This window comes from Erpetoichthys calabaricus, chromosome 7, assembly GCF_900747795.2.
Source record: "Erpetoichthys calabaricus chromosome 7, fErpCal1.3, whole genome shotgun sequence".
NCBI lineage: Eukaryota > Metazoa > Chordata > Cladistia > Polypteriformes > Polypteridae > Erpetoichthys > Erpetoichthys calabaricus.
This window is the reverse complement of record NC_041400.2, coordinates 36540061-36556115: the sequence shown is the minus strand read 5'-3', so window position 1 is coordinate 36556115 and position 16055 is coordinate 36540061. Positions and strand designations below refer to the sequence as shown.

Below are 16055 nucleotides of genomic sequence, written 5' to 3'. Positions count from 1 at the left end.
CAACTTGAACAATGGATTCTTGAACAAAGAGCAGCCGGGAGAAGCGTCTCTACAGTCACCATTCGACTGAAGGCAATAACGATAGCACAAGACATGAAGCTCGAGCACTTTCAAGGAGGTCCGTCTTGGTGCTTTCGTTTTATGAAAAGGCGCCATCTCGCCATCCGCGCACGAACTACCGTGGCGCAGCAACTGCCAGCGGATTACAACGAAAAGCTGACCATCTTCCGCACCTACTGCAGCAACAAGATTACCGACAAAAAAATCCAGCCCAACCACATCACCAACATGGACGAGGTCCCTCTCACTTTTGACATCCCCGTGAACCATACTGTGGAGAAAAAGGGGACCAGCACGGTATCCATACGCACCACGGGGCATGAGAAATCGGCTTTCACTGTTGTTCTTGGTTGCCACGGTAATGGACAGAAACTACCACCTATGGTCATTTTTAAGAGGAAGATGCTGCCAAAAGAAAAGTTTCCAGCCGGAGCCATCGTTAAGGCCAATCCAAAGGGCTGGATGGACGAGGAGAAAATGAGAGAGTGGCTGAGAGAGGTGTATGTGAAGAGACCGGGTGGGTTTTTCCATGCATCACCGTCTTTGTTGATCTGCGACTCCATGCGTGCCCATATCACCGCTACTGTGAAAAAACAAGTGAAGCAAATGAATACGGAGCTTGCCATCATTCCAGGAGGATTAACAAAAGAACTCCAACCGCTGGACATCGGTGTAAACAGGGCATTCAAAGTGAAGATGCGAGCGTCATGGGAGCGATGGATGAGAGACGGCGAACACACCTTTACTAAGACTGGAAGGCAGCGCCGGGTGAGTTACGCCACCATATGTGAATGGATTGTGGATGCCTGGGCTAAGGTGTCTGCTTCGACTGTTGTCCGAGCTTACGCGAAAGCTGGAATCATTGCTGAACAGCCACCCGGCAACGAGACTGATTCCGACAATGACGAGAGGGAACCCGGCATGTTTGATGGCGAACTTGCCCATCTGTTCAATTCAGATACAGAAGGTGAGGACTTCGATGGATTTGTGACAACAAACTGATCAAAAAACTATGTGAGTGTATTTTTAAATACGTAGTAGAATAAGGTTTAACTAAACTCATTGTTTTGCTTCTGTTACCTTGTTTTTGCATGCGCCGAATAATACGGTGCGCCTTATGTATGGCTTAAGTACAGAAATAAGCCCCGCAATTGAGAGTGCGTCTTTCAATCCAGTGCGCCTTATGGTGCGCAAAATACTGTATTGTTAACGAAAGGCCTGCAGCAAAACTGCATGGATGAATTGATCTGTTACTGGTTGAAGCATCTTGGTATTAAGATTGAACTTCAGTTTCAAATCAAAATAGGGGAGGCCTCCAAAATTCAGCCAAGAAGCTAACTGAAATCGTTACTGGTCTGCCCAGTAGAAGCTCACTTTGTCTAGCCACATCCCGAATACAAACTGTTGGCAGAAGCAGGCCCAAAAATTTGAGTTGTTGGCAAAACAACTATAAATTGAATTATACATTTTACAAAAAAAACACAAGGAGGAGTGTAGCAGCTGTAGAGGACTTGAGAACTTCAGCTCCCAACGTCCCCGCTGTGGCCCTAATTGGACATCTGAGGAGGGTTCTGGGGCTGCTGGGGACAAGACCGGTCAGCAAGATTTAAAAGGAAGCCGGTTATACATTAAAAGGGGAGGCCCCTTTGTTCGAGTCCAAGTTCACCCGTCTGTCTTGTCATCCATACTGTCACCTATGGATTATCGTTTATTCCTGGATCGTTGCGCCTGTATGGATGTGTGGAGTGTCTTGTGCCTGCCTGTTGTGCGAGTACTGAGTTGGATTTATTATTGTTCTTCGTCAGAGGGAGCGCTCCCAAATCTCACCACCTCTCACCGCTTCAGGAATACCAGTAGGACTGTCTATACATTACTAACAGCAAGCTGTTTACTGGATCGTCATTTTTCTCCTTCATTTCATACCATCTGTTGCCACTGTATATCGGGCTGTATTATGGATTTTGTCGCTTGTATTTATCGTGTTTGTTGTTCTTTCCATATTGAGTTACTTTTGTGATCGCCGATTGAGTAGCTGGGAAGAGTTTGGTTTGGCTTAACGTTTAGCTTGATTTTTCCTTCTGTTTTTTTTATTTAATATACTCATTTTGATTATTGTTCAAGCCCTGTGGCTCCATGTCTCTGTGTGTGAGGGGCGAGTCGTGTCAAGGCTGGGTGCATTCCTGGGGTCCCCACTGAAAAAATAAAAAAAATCACCATCCTTGAGGTGCTGAGATTGTTAGTGTTGTTGTAGCCGCTACAGTGGGGTCACCATAAACCTACAGCTTGAACACAAAAAGGGCAACAAAGAATTATTACAAAAAAGGGAGAAATAAAGAACAAAAGACCAAAAGAGCCAAACAAGACAAATGGACCTGACCAAAAAGGGAATCCATAAAAGTCCCAATATGATAGACAGAAGTCAAAATCTTTAAAGGGAGAACAAAAAAGTCAAATTAGTCATAAAATGCAAAGAAACAACAATCATAAAGAGGAGAACTCACCAACACCAAGTGCTTCAGCACTTTGGTCAGCGGCTGTTGTATGTAAAGTGCTTTATAAATAAAGTTGACTTGACTTGACATATAATGTTGCAAAATGTATTAATCTAGAACAGACGTGTGGTATTGAGGGTCCGCGGCTGAACAATAGGTGGGTAATTTTAAATGATTAATCGTATCACAAGAAGGTGCAGGTGCCAGTTGGGAGCAGGTGTGCAGGAGTGCGTTTCACTCTGTGGCTAACTGAAGTACCTGGCTGACTGCGTTGCATACACATGTGGAGGCAGGTGGACTAGTCAGACCTCAAGGATCCCATGGATGGGGGGGCTCCTCACACCTGTGCCCCAAATAGGCAGTAGTGTATATGAGAAGCCTGCACAAGACACAAAAAGACAAGAGGGAGACAGAAAAGAAAGAACAGAGAGAACAGCAACAGCGCTGCGAGAACAGCATTGGGTGGAGAGGTAGGAGGAGCCAGCCAGCCAGTTAGCCAGTGTGTGAGGGACAGTGCAGTCGTAGGCCCCGTGACGGAGTGAAGGATCGGAGCTCTAGGGGTGGATCTCCCCCACTGATTGTACAGAGGAGTGGGCGTAATCGTGGCGGAGTCCACTCCAGGGATCCCAGACATGCCTGTGCGAGTGAGGAGGATGATGAGAAGACAACCAACCCCGAGTGATGTGGGTGACACTGCTCGAGGCAGCCAAAACAGTGGTCAGACTGGCGAGGACCGTAGCTGCTGAAGTCTCTGCCAGCTGAGCAAGTAATGGAGGAGCTGGGAAGACAAAGTGGGAGTTGTGCTGGGCTCATCTAAGAGTGGAAAGAACACTGACCCAATGACTTTGCTGTTGGTTTTTATTCTCATTTTAAGGCTTAATTTTAAATTCACGGATTGTCACTTTTTTATTTATTGAGGAAGGGAACACGGCACATTTAGGACATTATTTGTTTATTTCATTGATTTTAATTAAAGCAGCGTATCACATTTTTGCACCTACCCCTTGCTTTGTGTGTGTTCTCATTTGCCTGGCTCTCCTTGGTAACAGTACAGATGGTGGCAGGTTCAAGCGGTTCTTGTATGTGACGGGAGCATGGAGCCAAACCACACCGTCACAAAATAGTTCTAATATAATTATAATAATATAATTCATTACATTTATATAGCACTTTTCTCAGTACTCAATCTAATGTGGCATATCACACTGACAGATCTTAACAGGGGACCCATCAGCTTTTAGTAACCATTTAATTTTAAATAAAAGATTTTCCATCTTGGTATCAAAAGCTTAATCCTACCATTAACAGTGGCATGACGGAAATGACTGCTTCAAGAGAGTTTTGCAAGGATAATGAAAGTCTCTAAAAATTTTATAGAAATCAATAGTAAGAAAATACTTGTACTTCTGTAGCAGCCAAGTGAAGAATGTTCAAAGGAATCAATGCTCGTGCACATATGCCCATGGGCCATTAATGGACCTCAGCTATCCAGAAGATGAAAGCCATAAGTCACACCTCAGCTTGCAGCACTGGGCATACAATCGGATACATTTGTTTTCTTTTTCTAGTTGAAGAACAGGCAAGCAAACTGACCTGCTCATGGTCAACCCGTGTCATGGTGGGGTTTGAACCCATAACTTTATAGTCCAAAGCCTCAACGACTACGCCACATTGCCTGCAATTCCGTTGTGAAGAAGAGTTTATTTGCTCCTTATTTTTACCTGTGGATGTGGGATTTTCTTAGTTCCACTAAATTGTGGAGCTCTGGTTAAAATGATTGTAAAAACAGCAATTTCTTGTCTCACTCTGGAATTGACAGCTGCTCACTGTATAAGAGAAGACGAGAGCAGATATTGGCTGATATAAATATTTAATGACATCCTATGGTTTGGCTCCAGCAGTTCTTCAGGATTATTTATTATGGAGTGTACATAGAGGTGTATACATGACATGATGTTGAAAGCTGCTACCTGGATAGAATGCTGAATTCAATTTAAGATAGCTATATTTGATTCCATTGGTAGGTGGCAGAAGGTTTAAACTCTTATTCTTTTTTGGATACATGGTCAATTAAAAGGTAAAAATGGTAAATTATTCTTTTATCTCCAAAACAAAAATGTTTAGAAGATATACATGTATTACTACTTTATGTTCAAGCAAGTTTGCTTTGTTTACAGGATTACATAATTACAGGTAAAAAGACGGCTGTTATGTTCAGCCAGCATTTTCCCCTGACTGTTGTTCACAGTTGTGTTTCTTGTCTGTATTGTTTAATTTTGTATTATTTATTTTTATTAATGTTTCTTTTGTTTATAATGTACACTTACTATGTGTGTGTTAGGAAAGGGGTGTGGCCATATGTTATGACCCTTGTGTTTGTGGGTGAATTCCCAAAGGGGCGAGGCCACCTGCCAATCACTGCCACATCCACCCTACTTAAGGAAGGGCCTCCCACAGTTCCTGGTGGTTCATTACGAATGCGCTAGGGAGTGGAGTGTTTCTTGTGTTTTCTATACCTTGCTTTTACTTTTTCTTTTTGTATCCTATGGATTTTTCAACCCCTTGCTCTGTTTTTTGACTATGATTTTGTATTCTGTACTGGGACTTTGTTCACTGTGGATCTCCTTGCCTTTTCAGGCAATTCCTTGTGCTCTGTGGAGTTTTTTGTATTACAGATACTTTTGAAAAGAAACCTTTATATTTTTATAAAGATTTTTCAAGGCCCTTTCTTGTTGTGGTTTGACAGTTTAAAGTATGAAGTAAAGTGCTTTGAGTACAATAAAAAGTGCTATATAAATATAATGAATTATTATTATTAATATTATTATTATACTCGGCAATCAACTCGGCATGACGCCACTCAGCAGACTAACTGACCAGACTGTAGATACTGTATATACCAGGGGTGGGCAAAGTCATTCCTGGAGGGCCGCAGTGGCTGCAGGTTTTTGTTCCAACCCAATTGCTTAATAAGAAGCACTTATTGCTCAGGCAACACTTCTGCTTCATTTTAGTTGTCTCCCTCATTAAGATTTTGAACCCTTATTGCTTATTTAAGTCTTAAACAGCTGCATTCTCGGTTTTTAATTGCTCCTTATTAGCAATTAGATGCAAATGACAAAAGAAACCAGCAATTATCCATTTTGCTTGTTACCCTTTACACCTGTGTGTATTTATCGTGCACTATTTGGTTTAATTAAATACTTGGAAGGAAAGAGAAGAGAAAAAAGTGAAGGATTGAGAATTACCCATCCGTTTTACACTTCAAAGTATTTGGATGATATCCTTAGAATGGAAAAGAAAATCTAGGATATGAGAATGACTTGACATGGCAGAGTTAAAGCACTAACAAGCCATGAAATGTAATTATTGACAAGGATTGTTTTCTAATTAAGCAACTGGGTTGGAACAAAAACCCGCAGCCACTGCGGCCCTCCAGGAATGACTTTACCCACCCCTGGTATATACAGTACAATACCCAATGACATATTCGATAACTACACCTACTCCTGTGGTATTGACAGATTCCAGGAATTTTTGTCCCCTCCCCATAAAATGAATAAGAAACTTCCTGAATGAAGTCCTGACAATGAAAACACAAATAATGACAGTAAAAATTGCAATAAAAATTCAAACTAAATTAATCTTGATCTGCATTAATGGGATACAGACATCACTAAGCAATTAAAAATATTAATTACCATCTTTTACAAACACACATATTAATAAAAAATATTTAACTTAAGAACACAATTTCCTTTAGCCAATTAAAGTATACCATGATGGTAAAAAAATAAGTTTCACTTCAAAAATCCCGAATTTATCCTTTAACTTTTATTTGTTGTGAAATGATCAGACTCGACACACTTAATAAGTTTCTATTTCTAATTATTATAGTCAATTTATTCTTTAAGCTCTTTAACAATGTTCTGGGTCCTTGTCCTGTTGCATAACCCGATTACATTTCAGACTCGGGTCATGGAGAGATGACCAGATGTCATCCTTAAGATTAATTTGGTTAAGTGTAGAACACATGGTTTCTTCAGTAATGGCAAGACTTCCAGGTCTTGAGGCAGCAATGCATCCCCAGACCATTCACACTAGCACCTCCATGTTGAATTGCTGATATGACAAACTTACTGTGGAGTGCCATATTAACTTTCTGCCAGACGCAGTAGGACCTGTGTCACTCAGACGGTTCTACTTTTGACTTGCCAGTCCATAACGTATTATTAAAAAAAAAAAGACTTGGGGATTGTCCAGGGGTTTCTTTGCAAATGAGTAAGAAGCAATGAATTTGGAATTGAACATAAAAAATAAAAGGCTAAAACATTAAAGAACCTTATTGCATCTCATATCCTTGGGAGCTGTGCTCATTATACTCCAAGGCTTAATAAAAGAGTGCACACTGGCCAATAGACCAAGCTCATCCCATTTTATTTTATATGGGAGTATTTATTTACTTATCTACTCATTTATCTTCTGCTTCTCTTATTTATTTACTGTACTTCTTTATACATAACCACAGCTGTGGCACAAGAATTTCACTGTGTAATGGATGTGACAATAAAGATCGCTAATCTCTAATTCTAACTTCTAATCTAATGCAGGGCATTGTTATCAAAATTCTTTTGTGTTCAAAGCTTTCACAATTCCAGTGCCACAGGGGCCGTGACTTATTAATACGTCAGTTAAGACAACTGAAACCTGACATTTTTTGCCTTTTTTCAGCATGACTCAGCTCTAAGATGTTATGCGTTGGTGTAATGAAATGTATTCCTGTAACTGTACAGTAAATAATGCGACTGGTCGTAAGATACTCAGTGCCAGGCATTCCAGAACTTGAACTCCATGCTTGGTTCCTTTGTGTCACTGTTAACTTCTGCTACAGAATGTAGCCATAGATGGTTCAAGACTACAAATTTGAGGTCAGTGCCTTGCCCATATTTACATGCTTTTCATTTTTGATTTAGCTTGGATTTATTCATTTGTACTTGGGCACAGTACTGCTGTCTCATGGATAGGGCTTCCTGAGTTCAAATCCCACCCTGTTTTTTTGTAGGTACCTGTTCTAGAAATGGAACCATTTTCAGAAATGTCAGGCCACTGAAGAGCAGAGGAGTTAAAGTGTAACACATTGTCACACACATGCGAGTGGGAGGAAGCTGTACGGACAAAGGTAACTCCACGTTAGGCCAGGGGGTGGCAGAGTGCGATAAACCTTCTTCTGATGTCTCTGCAGACCAGACACGGGAAAACCTGTCTGACTCGTGTGGTGTAGCGGGTCCACAGCTCAAGTCAACAGGGCCACGTTTTAAAAAAATAATCGCTGCAATCGAGGTTTAGCAAGGGGGCATGGTATGTGTGGCCGAAGCAGTTCCCTAGTGATGCGTGATGCGAATGGTCCTCACTTAAGTGCACAAGTGAGGAGTCTTGCGCATCTTCAATTGGTGCCGGGAGCTGCTAATTGCCACATCTGATCCACGTCCCCGTAAATAGAAGTTGCGAGGCGGCTAGGCGAGGAAGGAAAAGAAAGGAAAAGACGAACGGAGGTTGTAGGAGAAGAAGGCTGGAAGCAGGTAGAGGAAAGCTGGTGCAGGAGATAAGAAGGAGAGCGAGCAAGCGCAGGCTTGCGCTGTATGCAGGCAGCTGAGAGAGGCGATCCCGAGTGGGGTGTTTGGCCGGCACCCGAGGGCCGACGGTAGTGGTCGCTCCTGCTGAGTGCTTGTTGGGAGCAGGAGTGACCGGGAGAAGGTTGGCTCACCGCAGAGAAGGCAGCGAGAGTCGGAGATTTGGAGTAGAATCCCCAGCGTGAGCATCCTGGCCGTTGGGGGAAGCCAAGTCTCGGTCTGGCAGGGGCTGAACGAAGACAGGGATGGGGAAGCCACCAGACCAGTCAAGCAGAAGAAGGTCTGCTGCATGTAGGGTGACTCCCCTAGTGCATAGCCTGGATGGGAGAAGCAGGGGAGTCACCAGTAGAAAGGCACCGGGTTGATTTTAAAAAGACAGCTTCCAGCCATTGTTTTAACTTCGTTGTTTTTTTCTTAAAGGATTTTTTTTCTATTGGATTTTAACCTCCACCCTTTCACTTGTTTTTATGGACTATTTATTTAATGAAGACTTTTGATACACTGCACTTTATTTATTTGAACACTGTGTTGTTGCTGTTTTAAAAAAAGCACTTTTGCACTTTTTGCACCATCCCCTTGCTTTGTTGTGCCTCATTGCCTGGTTCATCGGTGACATTACTGACAGTGTAGGGTTCAAGGGCTTCCAGAAGCTGGATGTGAACATGGAGCAAACCCACATCGTCACAACTCGTCCCTGAAGATGTCACGTCTGGTTCCATTGCCTAGAACAACGTCACTTCAAGTTATGATATCAAAAGAATGCCACTTCCGGTTCCCGTACAACACTGCTGGTCTTGGCATTTAAAGCCGCCATCTTGACAACCATTCGGTAGTTCTTGTTTGGACTCCCTCTAAGACACTACTGTCTTGTTTTCAAAACCTCATCGCAGCCAGGGATATTATACAGGTGGCTGTCCCAAACCTTTTTAAGTGCGTCGAGTCTGATCACTTCACAACATATAAAAATTAAAGGATAAGTATGGGATTTATTAAGTGAAACTTATTTTTTTACCATCATGGATACTTTGATTGGCTACAGGAAATTGTGTTCTTAAGTGAAATATTTTTATTAATAAAAAAAAAAATTATGGCTGTTCCAAAATGAGACAACTAAAGCTTTAAAACATACTAAATACAGTCCTTAAAGCTGGAAATTTTCAGCTGCTTTGTGTTTGATCCTGAGAAAAATATTATTTTAGGTCCTTAAATTAAACAAACAAGAAAAAAACAACAGAAACTCAGCTTTCACAACATGAGCTACTGGAACCAGTGTCTCTGAGTGTGAAAGGCCACCACGGAGGGAGAAAGGCAATGCGGTGAAGAACACAGCTGGAATTCTTTTAAAAGCCCAGAATCTCACAGAAACAGCTTCTTTCCAAAAATAACAAGCTGTTTTACCATATAATTGCAATCTCATGATGCCGAACATTCTTGGATTGTGAACAGACATGTTTAGTTTGTTTCAAAGCTTTTGTTTTCACATTTTGATTAAAACTTATAAAAAATGTTTCACTTAAGAAACCAATTTTCAGGAGGAATTTATTGAACATCACAAATGTGAAAAAAAATCTTAGACTTTAAACATGACAAAGTTATCCTTTAAAGTCAATCGCTTTCATATAAAGCCTTTAATAATGAAAGAATTTTGCAAAGCCACTGATGAACAAGCAACAAACTGAAAACACTGCATAGAAAAATCACATGCAGGGTCATCCAGAATTATCAGGATGTGAAAGAGCACAGACAAACAGAAAGTAGGAAAAACTTATCTAGAATGAGACCCATACGAGCGCCAGTATTGCAACAAGCTAATTAAAAGGGCAGGCTCAGTTATGGGACATACTCTGGAGGTCGTAGCGAAGGAAAGAAATAAAACAAAACTCTCTGACACACCAACACTGAGGACTTTCAGCCAACAAATTATTCAGCAGAAGTGTGTCAAGAAACACTGTGGGGGCTCCTTTACACCAACAGAAATACACCTGCATAATACTTCACTGGGACTGGGACTGCCAAATCAGGAGTTTTTCCTTTGTTTAAATCTTCTTCCCTTTTAGTCATTCTGATGTGTGTTCAGACTATAGCATCTATCTATCTATCTATCTATCTATCTATCTATCTATCTATCTATCTATCTATCTATCTATCTATCTATCTGTCTGTCTGTCTGTCTGTCTGTCTGTCTGTCTGTCTGTCTGTCTGTCTGTCTGTCTGTCTGTCTGTTATATAATGTAGTACCTTTCATATCAATCTATCTATCTACTACAGGATCTACTGTAGGATGTACTGTAAATGTAAACTACATTAAATTCTCAGACTCCCTTAATCTAACTCCTTCAGGCCAGAGCCTATCCAGGCAGCATCAGATGTAAGACAAGAAACTCCCTGGTACTTCAAAAAACACAAATCTTAAAAAGCACATTTCTTAATAAACTAAGCACAATGCCAAATATACAGTGCTTATAAAAAGTGATCATTCCTTGGAGGTTTTCAACTGTTATTATTCCACAATGATAGTGGATTTCATTTTGATAATGATCAATAGAAAAATGCTCTGCAGTTTCAAAGTGAAAGCAGATCTCGGTAAAATGGTCTAAATTAATTACAAATACTATTTTATATACAAATATGCCCTGGAGGAAGACTTACACATATATTGTGACACACAGTTACAGAGGCAGTTTCATAGTTTACTGATCTGCGAACATTAACTATGGGATGGGTTTTTCAGACAAAGCTTTCAGTTTAACATTCAGACTATGTTATCATCCTTATCCAAGGTCATGACCTTTAGACACTGTCACAAAGGATGGGATTTCTAGGAAAGTTAACAAAAGACCATTCCTTGACTAGTTCAAAGGTCTTTTAGATTAAGAAGGTAACTATTAATGGTTTGGGCATCGCATGTGCTGGCCCTTCTGGGTAGCTCACAGTGGGTGAGGATTTTCTGCAAATTTACTTAAAATAAAAACCTGAAATATCACATTGACACAAGTATTCAGACCCTTTGCTATGACACTTGAAATCTGGCTCAGGTTCATCTCATTCTATTGATCATCATTGAGATGTTTCCACACTTTGCTTGTAGTCCACCTGTGGTCAATTCAATTGGCTCGACATGATTAAGAAAGGCACACACCTGTCTATAGAAAGTCCCATAGCTGACATTGTGTATCAGAGCAGAAAAAACAAGCCATGAAGTGAAAGGAATTGCCTGCAGAGAGTAAAGAAAGGATTATATCAAGGTGATGATATGGGAAAAGAGCACAGTGGCCTCCATAATTTTTCAATGTGATAAGTTTGAAACAATCGCTACTTTTCCTAGAGCTGGCCAACCAGCTAAACTGTCAGTGGGGTCTTGGCAAGATACCCAATGGTAACAAGAACCCTGGCTGAGCTCTAGAGAACCTATGATGTGATGGGAGAAACATCTAGAAAAACAACCATCACTGCAACACTCAACCAATCTGGGCTTTATGGCAGAGTGGCCAGACGACATATGAAAGCCTTCTACAAGTTTGCAAAAAGGCATCCAAAAGACTCTCACACTCTGAAAAACAAGATTCTCTGAACTTATGAAACAAAGATTGAACTGTGTGGTCTCAATTCTAAGTCTGTAAGAAACTAGGCACCACTCATCACCTGCATGATATCACTGCAACAGTAAAGCATGGTGCTGGCAGCTTCATACTTTGGGGCTTATGTTTCAGCGGCAGGGTCTAGGAGACTAGTCAGGGATGTGGGAAAGTTGAATGGAGCAAAAACAAGGAGATATTCCAAATGAAAACCTGCTCCAGAGCATTCTGGACCTCAGACTGGACCAAAGGTTCACCTTCCAACAGTATAATAACCCTAAGAACAAAGCAAAGACAACACAGGAGAGGCTTAGATTTAACTTTGTGAATGTTCTTGAGTGACCCAGACTTGAACCCAGTCGAACATCTCTGAACAGACCTGAAAATAGCACTCCACCAACGGTCTCCATCCAACCTGCAGAGCTGGAGTGGATCTGCAGAGAAGAATGGCAGAAAATCCCCAAATCCAAGTGTGCAAAGTTTGTCACATCAAACCCAAGAAGAGCTCAGCTGGAATCACTACAAAAGGTGCTTCAACAAAGTACTGAGGAAAGGGTTTGAATATTTGGGTCAATGTATATTTTCGTTTTGTATTTGTAATAAATTGGAAAACATTTCTAAAATCCTGATTTACTTTGTCAATATGGGATACTGAGTGTTGCTTGAAGAGGAAAAAAAGTGAATGAAATTTTTTAGCATAAAATGTGAAAAGAGTGAAGGGGTCTGAATCCTTTCTGAATCAACTGCATGTGTACTTTGCTCAAGTAGGATGTGGAAGTCGGGCTTCATATTACATTACACACTAAATCACTACATCTACCTACTCTTCTATTTAAATAACTCACAATATAGCCCCTTTAAATTAAATATCCTACTATTCTGTTGTTAAAAAATGAACAATCCTATTTGACCGATGGTACATCTAGGAATGTCCACTCCTCATCCTTCATGGTGTGCCTGCTCTCCCCTTTTCATATTTGACATATCTGGACCTGTCTCACCTATTCCTGCTAGCCACCCTAGGAGCAAAAGGAACGGCACCAGGGTAGCAGTTAGAACTTTTAGGTGCCCTGGAGTCTGTTCAATTCACTCCACAGCCACCTGAACACACCCCAAGTTAAATCTGGTTAAATTTGCAGATGATACCAAGATAGGTGGATTGGCAGATAAATTTAGAATCCATTAAATCATTACAGAAGGACTTGGACAGCATACAGGCTTGGGCAGATTGACGGCAGATGAAATTTAATGTCAGTAAATGTAAAGTATTACATATAGGAAGTAAAAATGTTAGGACTAAATACACAATGGGAGGTCTGAAAATCAAGAGTACATGTTATGAGAAGGATTTAGGAGTCATACGCTTTCAGCTTCCCGACAGTGTTCAGAAGCCATTAAGAAGGCTAACAGAATGTTAGGTTATATAGCACGATGTGTGGAGTACAAGTCCAAGGAGGTTCTACTCAATCTTTATAACACACTGGTGAGGCCTCATCTGGAGTACTGTGTGCAGTTTTGGTCTCCGGGTTACAAAAAGAACATAGCAGCACCTGAAAAAGTCCAGAGAAGAGCAACTAGGCTGATTCCAGGACTACAGGGGATGAATTATGAGGAAAGATTAGCTAAGTAAAAGAAGATTAAGAGAAGAGATGACATGATTGAACTGTCTAAAATTATGAAGGAAATTAGTCCACTGGACAGAGGCTGTTATTTTAAATTCATCAAAAACACGGGGACACAATTCGAAACTTGTTAAGGGTAAATTTCGGACAAACATTAGGAAGATTTTCTTTACACAGAGAACCATAGACACTTTGAATAAGTGACCAAGTAGTGAGGTAGGGTAAGACGTTAGGAGCTTTCAAAACTAGACTTGATGTTTTTATAGAAAAATTTAGTGGATAGGACTGGCGAGCTTTGTTGGGCTGAATGGCCTCTTCCTGTCTAGATTGTTCTAATGTTCAAATGGTGAACCAATAACTATGTAAGGGCAGTGATCACAATTAAGGTCATGGTTGAAAGAGAAGACCTGTTCCTTTCTGGCCCCACACACTCACCTGTATACCTCGAAAGTGTAGGTCAGACCCAAGAGTCTGTTCATGTCTGGACTTGATGCAGTAACAGATTGTAACAAATTGTATCCTTGAGGCTTCTCCAGGTACTAAAAAGCCACATTCTCAATAGAGCCACTTGTGTTAGACCAGAGGCAAAGAGAAATGAAAGAAGTCACACAAATAGAGCCCAAGTCCTTAGCTAAGAGCCGGAACACTGAAAGGTTTGGCCTACAATATCTCATGATGGCCATAAGATGAAGTGACATTAATGCCAATCATAAAAGAGTCTGGTAGTGACATGGAACTTGATTGCTTTGCGGAAATGTTGTGTTTTCTAACTTCACAAACCTAAGCTTCAAAAACTCACTTATTCCAATCCAGGGTTATAGGAGTTGGGACTCATCCTGAGAGCACTGGGTGCCAGTACGTCCTGAGACAGTACAAATTCCATACAGATAATATTTGGACAAGGAAGTCAAAACCAAGATGATGGAGCTTTGATGTAGTAGTGCTAACCACTCTGCCAAATTAGACAAATGCTGAAATGACGGAGCATCTCTCCTGTCAAGACAATGAGGAAACTTTTGAGCTGCAAACAAACCAGTCCTATGTCATCCACTTCACAATCATCCATCGATTTATCTTCCAAACCTGCTTGATCCTGAGCAGGGCCACGGGGAAACTGAAGCCTATCACAACCAGAATGGGGCACAAGGCAGGAACAGTCTCTGGACAGGGTACCATCCCTTCAAAGGGTGAACACACAGACACACACACACACACACACACACACACACACACACACACATACATACATACATACATACACACTACGGCCAGTTTAGCACCGCCAATCTGCCTAACATGCAAGATGTCTTCTATTCATGAAAAGTGAAAAGGATGGTGTATGGCAACAGTTTAGTGAAAAATAAATTTAGAAATCTTGTGAGAAGAGTACAAATACAGCAGAATACATGACATTAGTTGTTCCTTGCTGATTTGTAATGGGTCAGTCTGTTTTTCAGTTTTCCATTCACTTTATTATTTATGTCACTAATGACATCTTTGTGATTGTCACACAAGGTGCAACAACCAAGCAGAACAAACACAGTATATTAATGTTCACCCACTTATTCAAGCAGGAAAAACTCTACCTTTATGCATCTTTTAGGGTACACAAAGCCCTATATGGGACTGTACACATGAATGCTATTGACTCTGGAAATTACCAGGACATTCTCACATGGGTGAGACAGGAAGTAAAGAAGTAAATTCTTTGGATGTTTAACTTTGAAATTTCCCAGATTGCATGTGGGGCAGAAGCTGAAAGGTACACAAAATCTTCTTGCTTAAAATGACGCCTTTATCCAAGGTGACTTACACCATTTATGATACAAACTGGTTACATTTCTTGTTGGTTTTATCAACTGGAGCACAGGCAGGTCAAGTGACTTGCTCAGGGTCACATGTCAGTGCTGGGATTTGAGCCCACAACCTTAGGGTTTGAAGTCCGAATCCTTAACCACTACACCACAGTCTTTAAAAATACAGAACCTAAAAAAAAGGATAAGCCATGCACGTGTAGAATCCATCTGCCGTGATCATCTGAATTTATTTCAGACACTTCTCGAAAACAAAACACTTCAGCTTTGAAATGACTTTCTGACAAACTGCCATTATAGATACTCCAGTCGCCTTGCATTGGCCTTTCATTTGCACTTGAAGCTGACACCAGTCCTGACTAAGCAGAGTGAGCACACTTTATGTAAAAGGCCACCTTCCTGGCACAGCACAAGGAAAAAGTAATAAGGTGAGAATGCAATCAGGGTAATCTGACTCTGTCAATTGTTTGGGTAGAACCTGAGGAAAACTTGGTCTGAAGAAAACACAAAGTAGCTGCTTGGTTTATAAAGTAGAATGTTAATCCTCAAAAGCACGTGACTGCTTTACAGTTTCAGAACGGAGTTAATCATAAAGGCCACTTCTCTAAAGGTGTGGCCCTTTTACTGAAGACATCACAATAATTTACATTAATTCAGTGACATGTTATTGTAAAAAACAAATACTGGCACATCACATAACATGCAATAACTTACATCTTTTCCCAGCACTCGCAATTCAAACTGGGTTTCCTTGAAATGCACTTTTGTGATTCTTGGCCTGCAATACAAAAATGTTTTCTTAGCAGTGATATCAACAGACAAAATGATATTGAATGGTACAAAGAAAAAAAATGAATTACAC

The 16055-nt window shown here is 40.8% G+C and overlaps 1 protein-coding gene across 2 annotated transcripts in view; it reads right to left on the bottom strand.

Moving 5' to 3' along the window:
- epb41l4a (erythrocyte membrane protein band 4.1 like 4A) overlaps positions 1-16055 on the bottom strand; it is a 523500-nt gene that overhangs the window by 160090 nt on the left and 347355 nt on the right. For both annotated transcript variants that reach the window (XM_028804831.2, XM_028804832.2), the window contains exon 10: positions 15908-15971. In XM_028804831.2, the coding sequence (XP_028660664.1) occupies positions 15908-15971 (64 nt within the window). The remainder of the gene's footprint in view (positions 1-15907; positions 15972-16055) is intronic.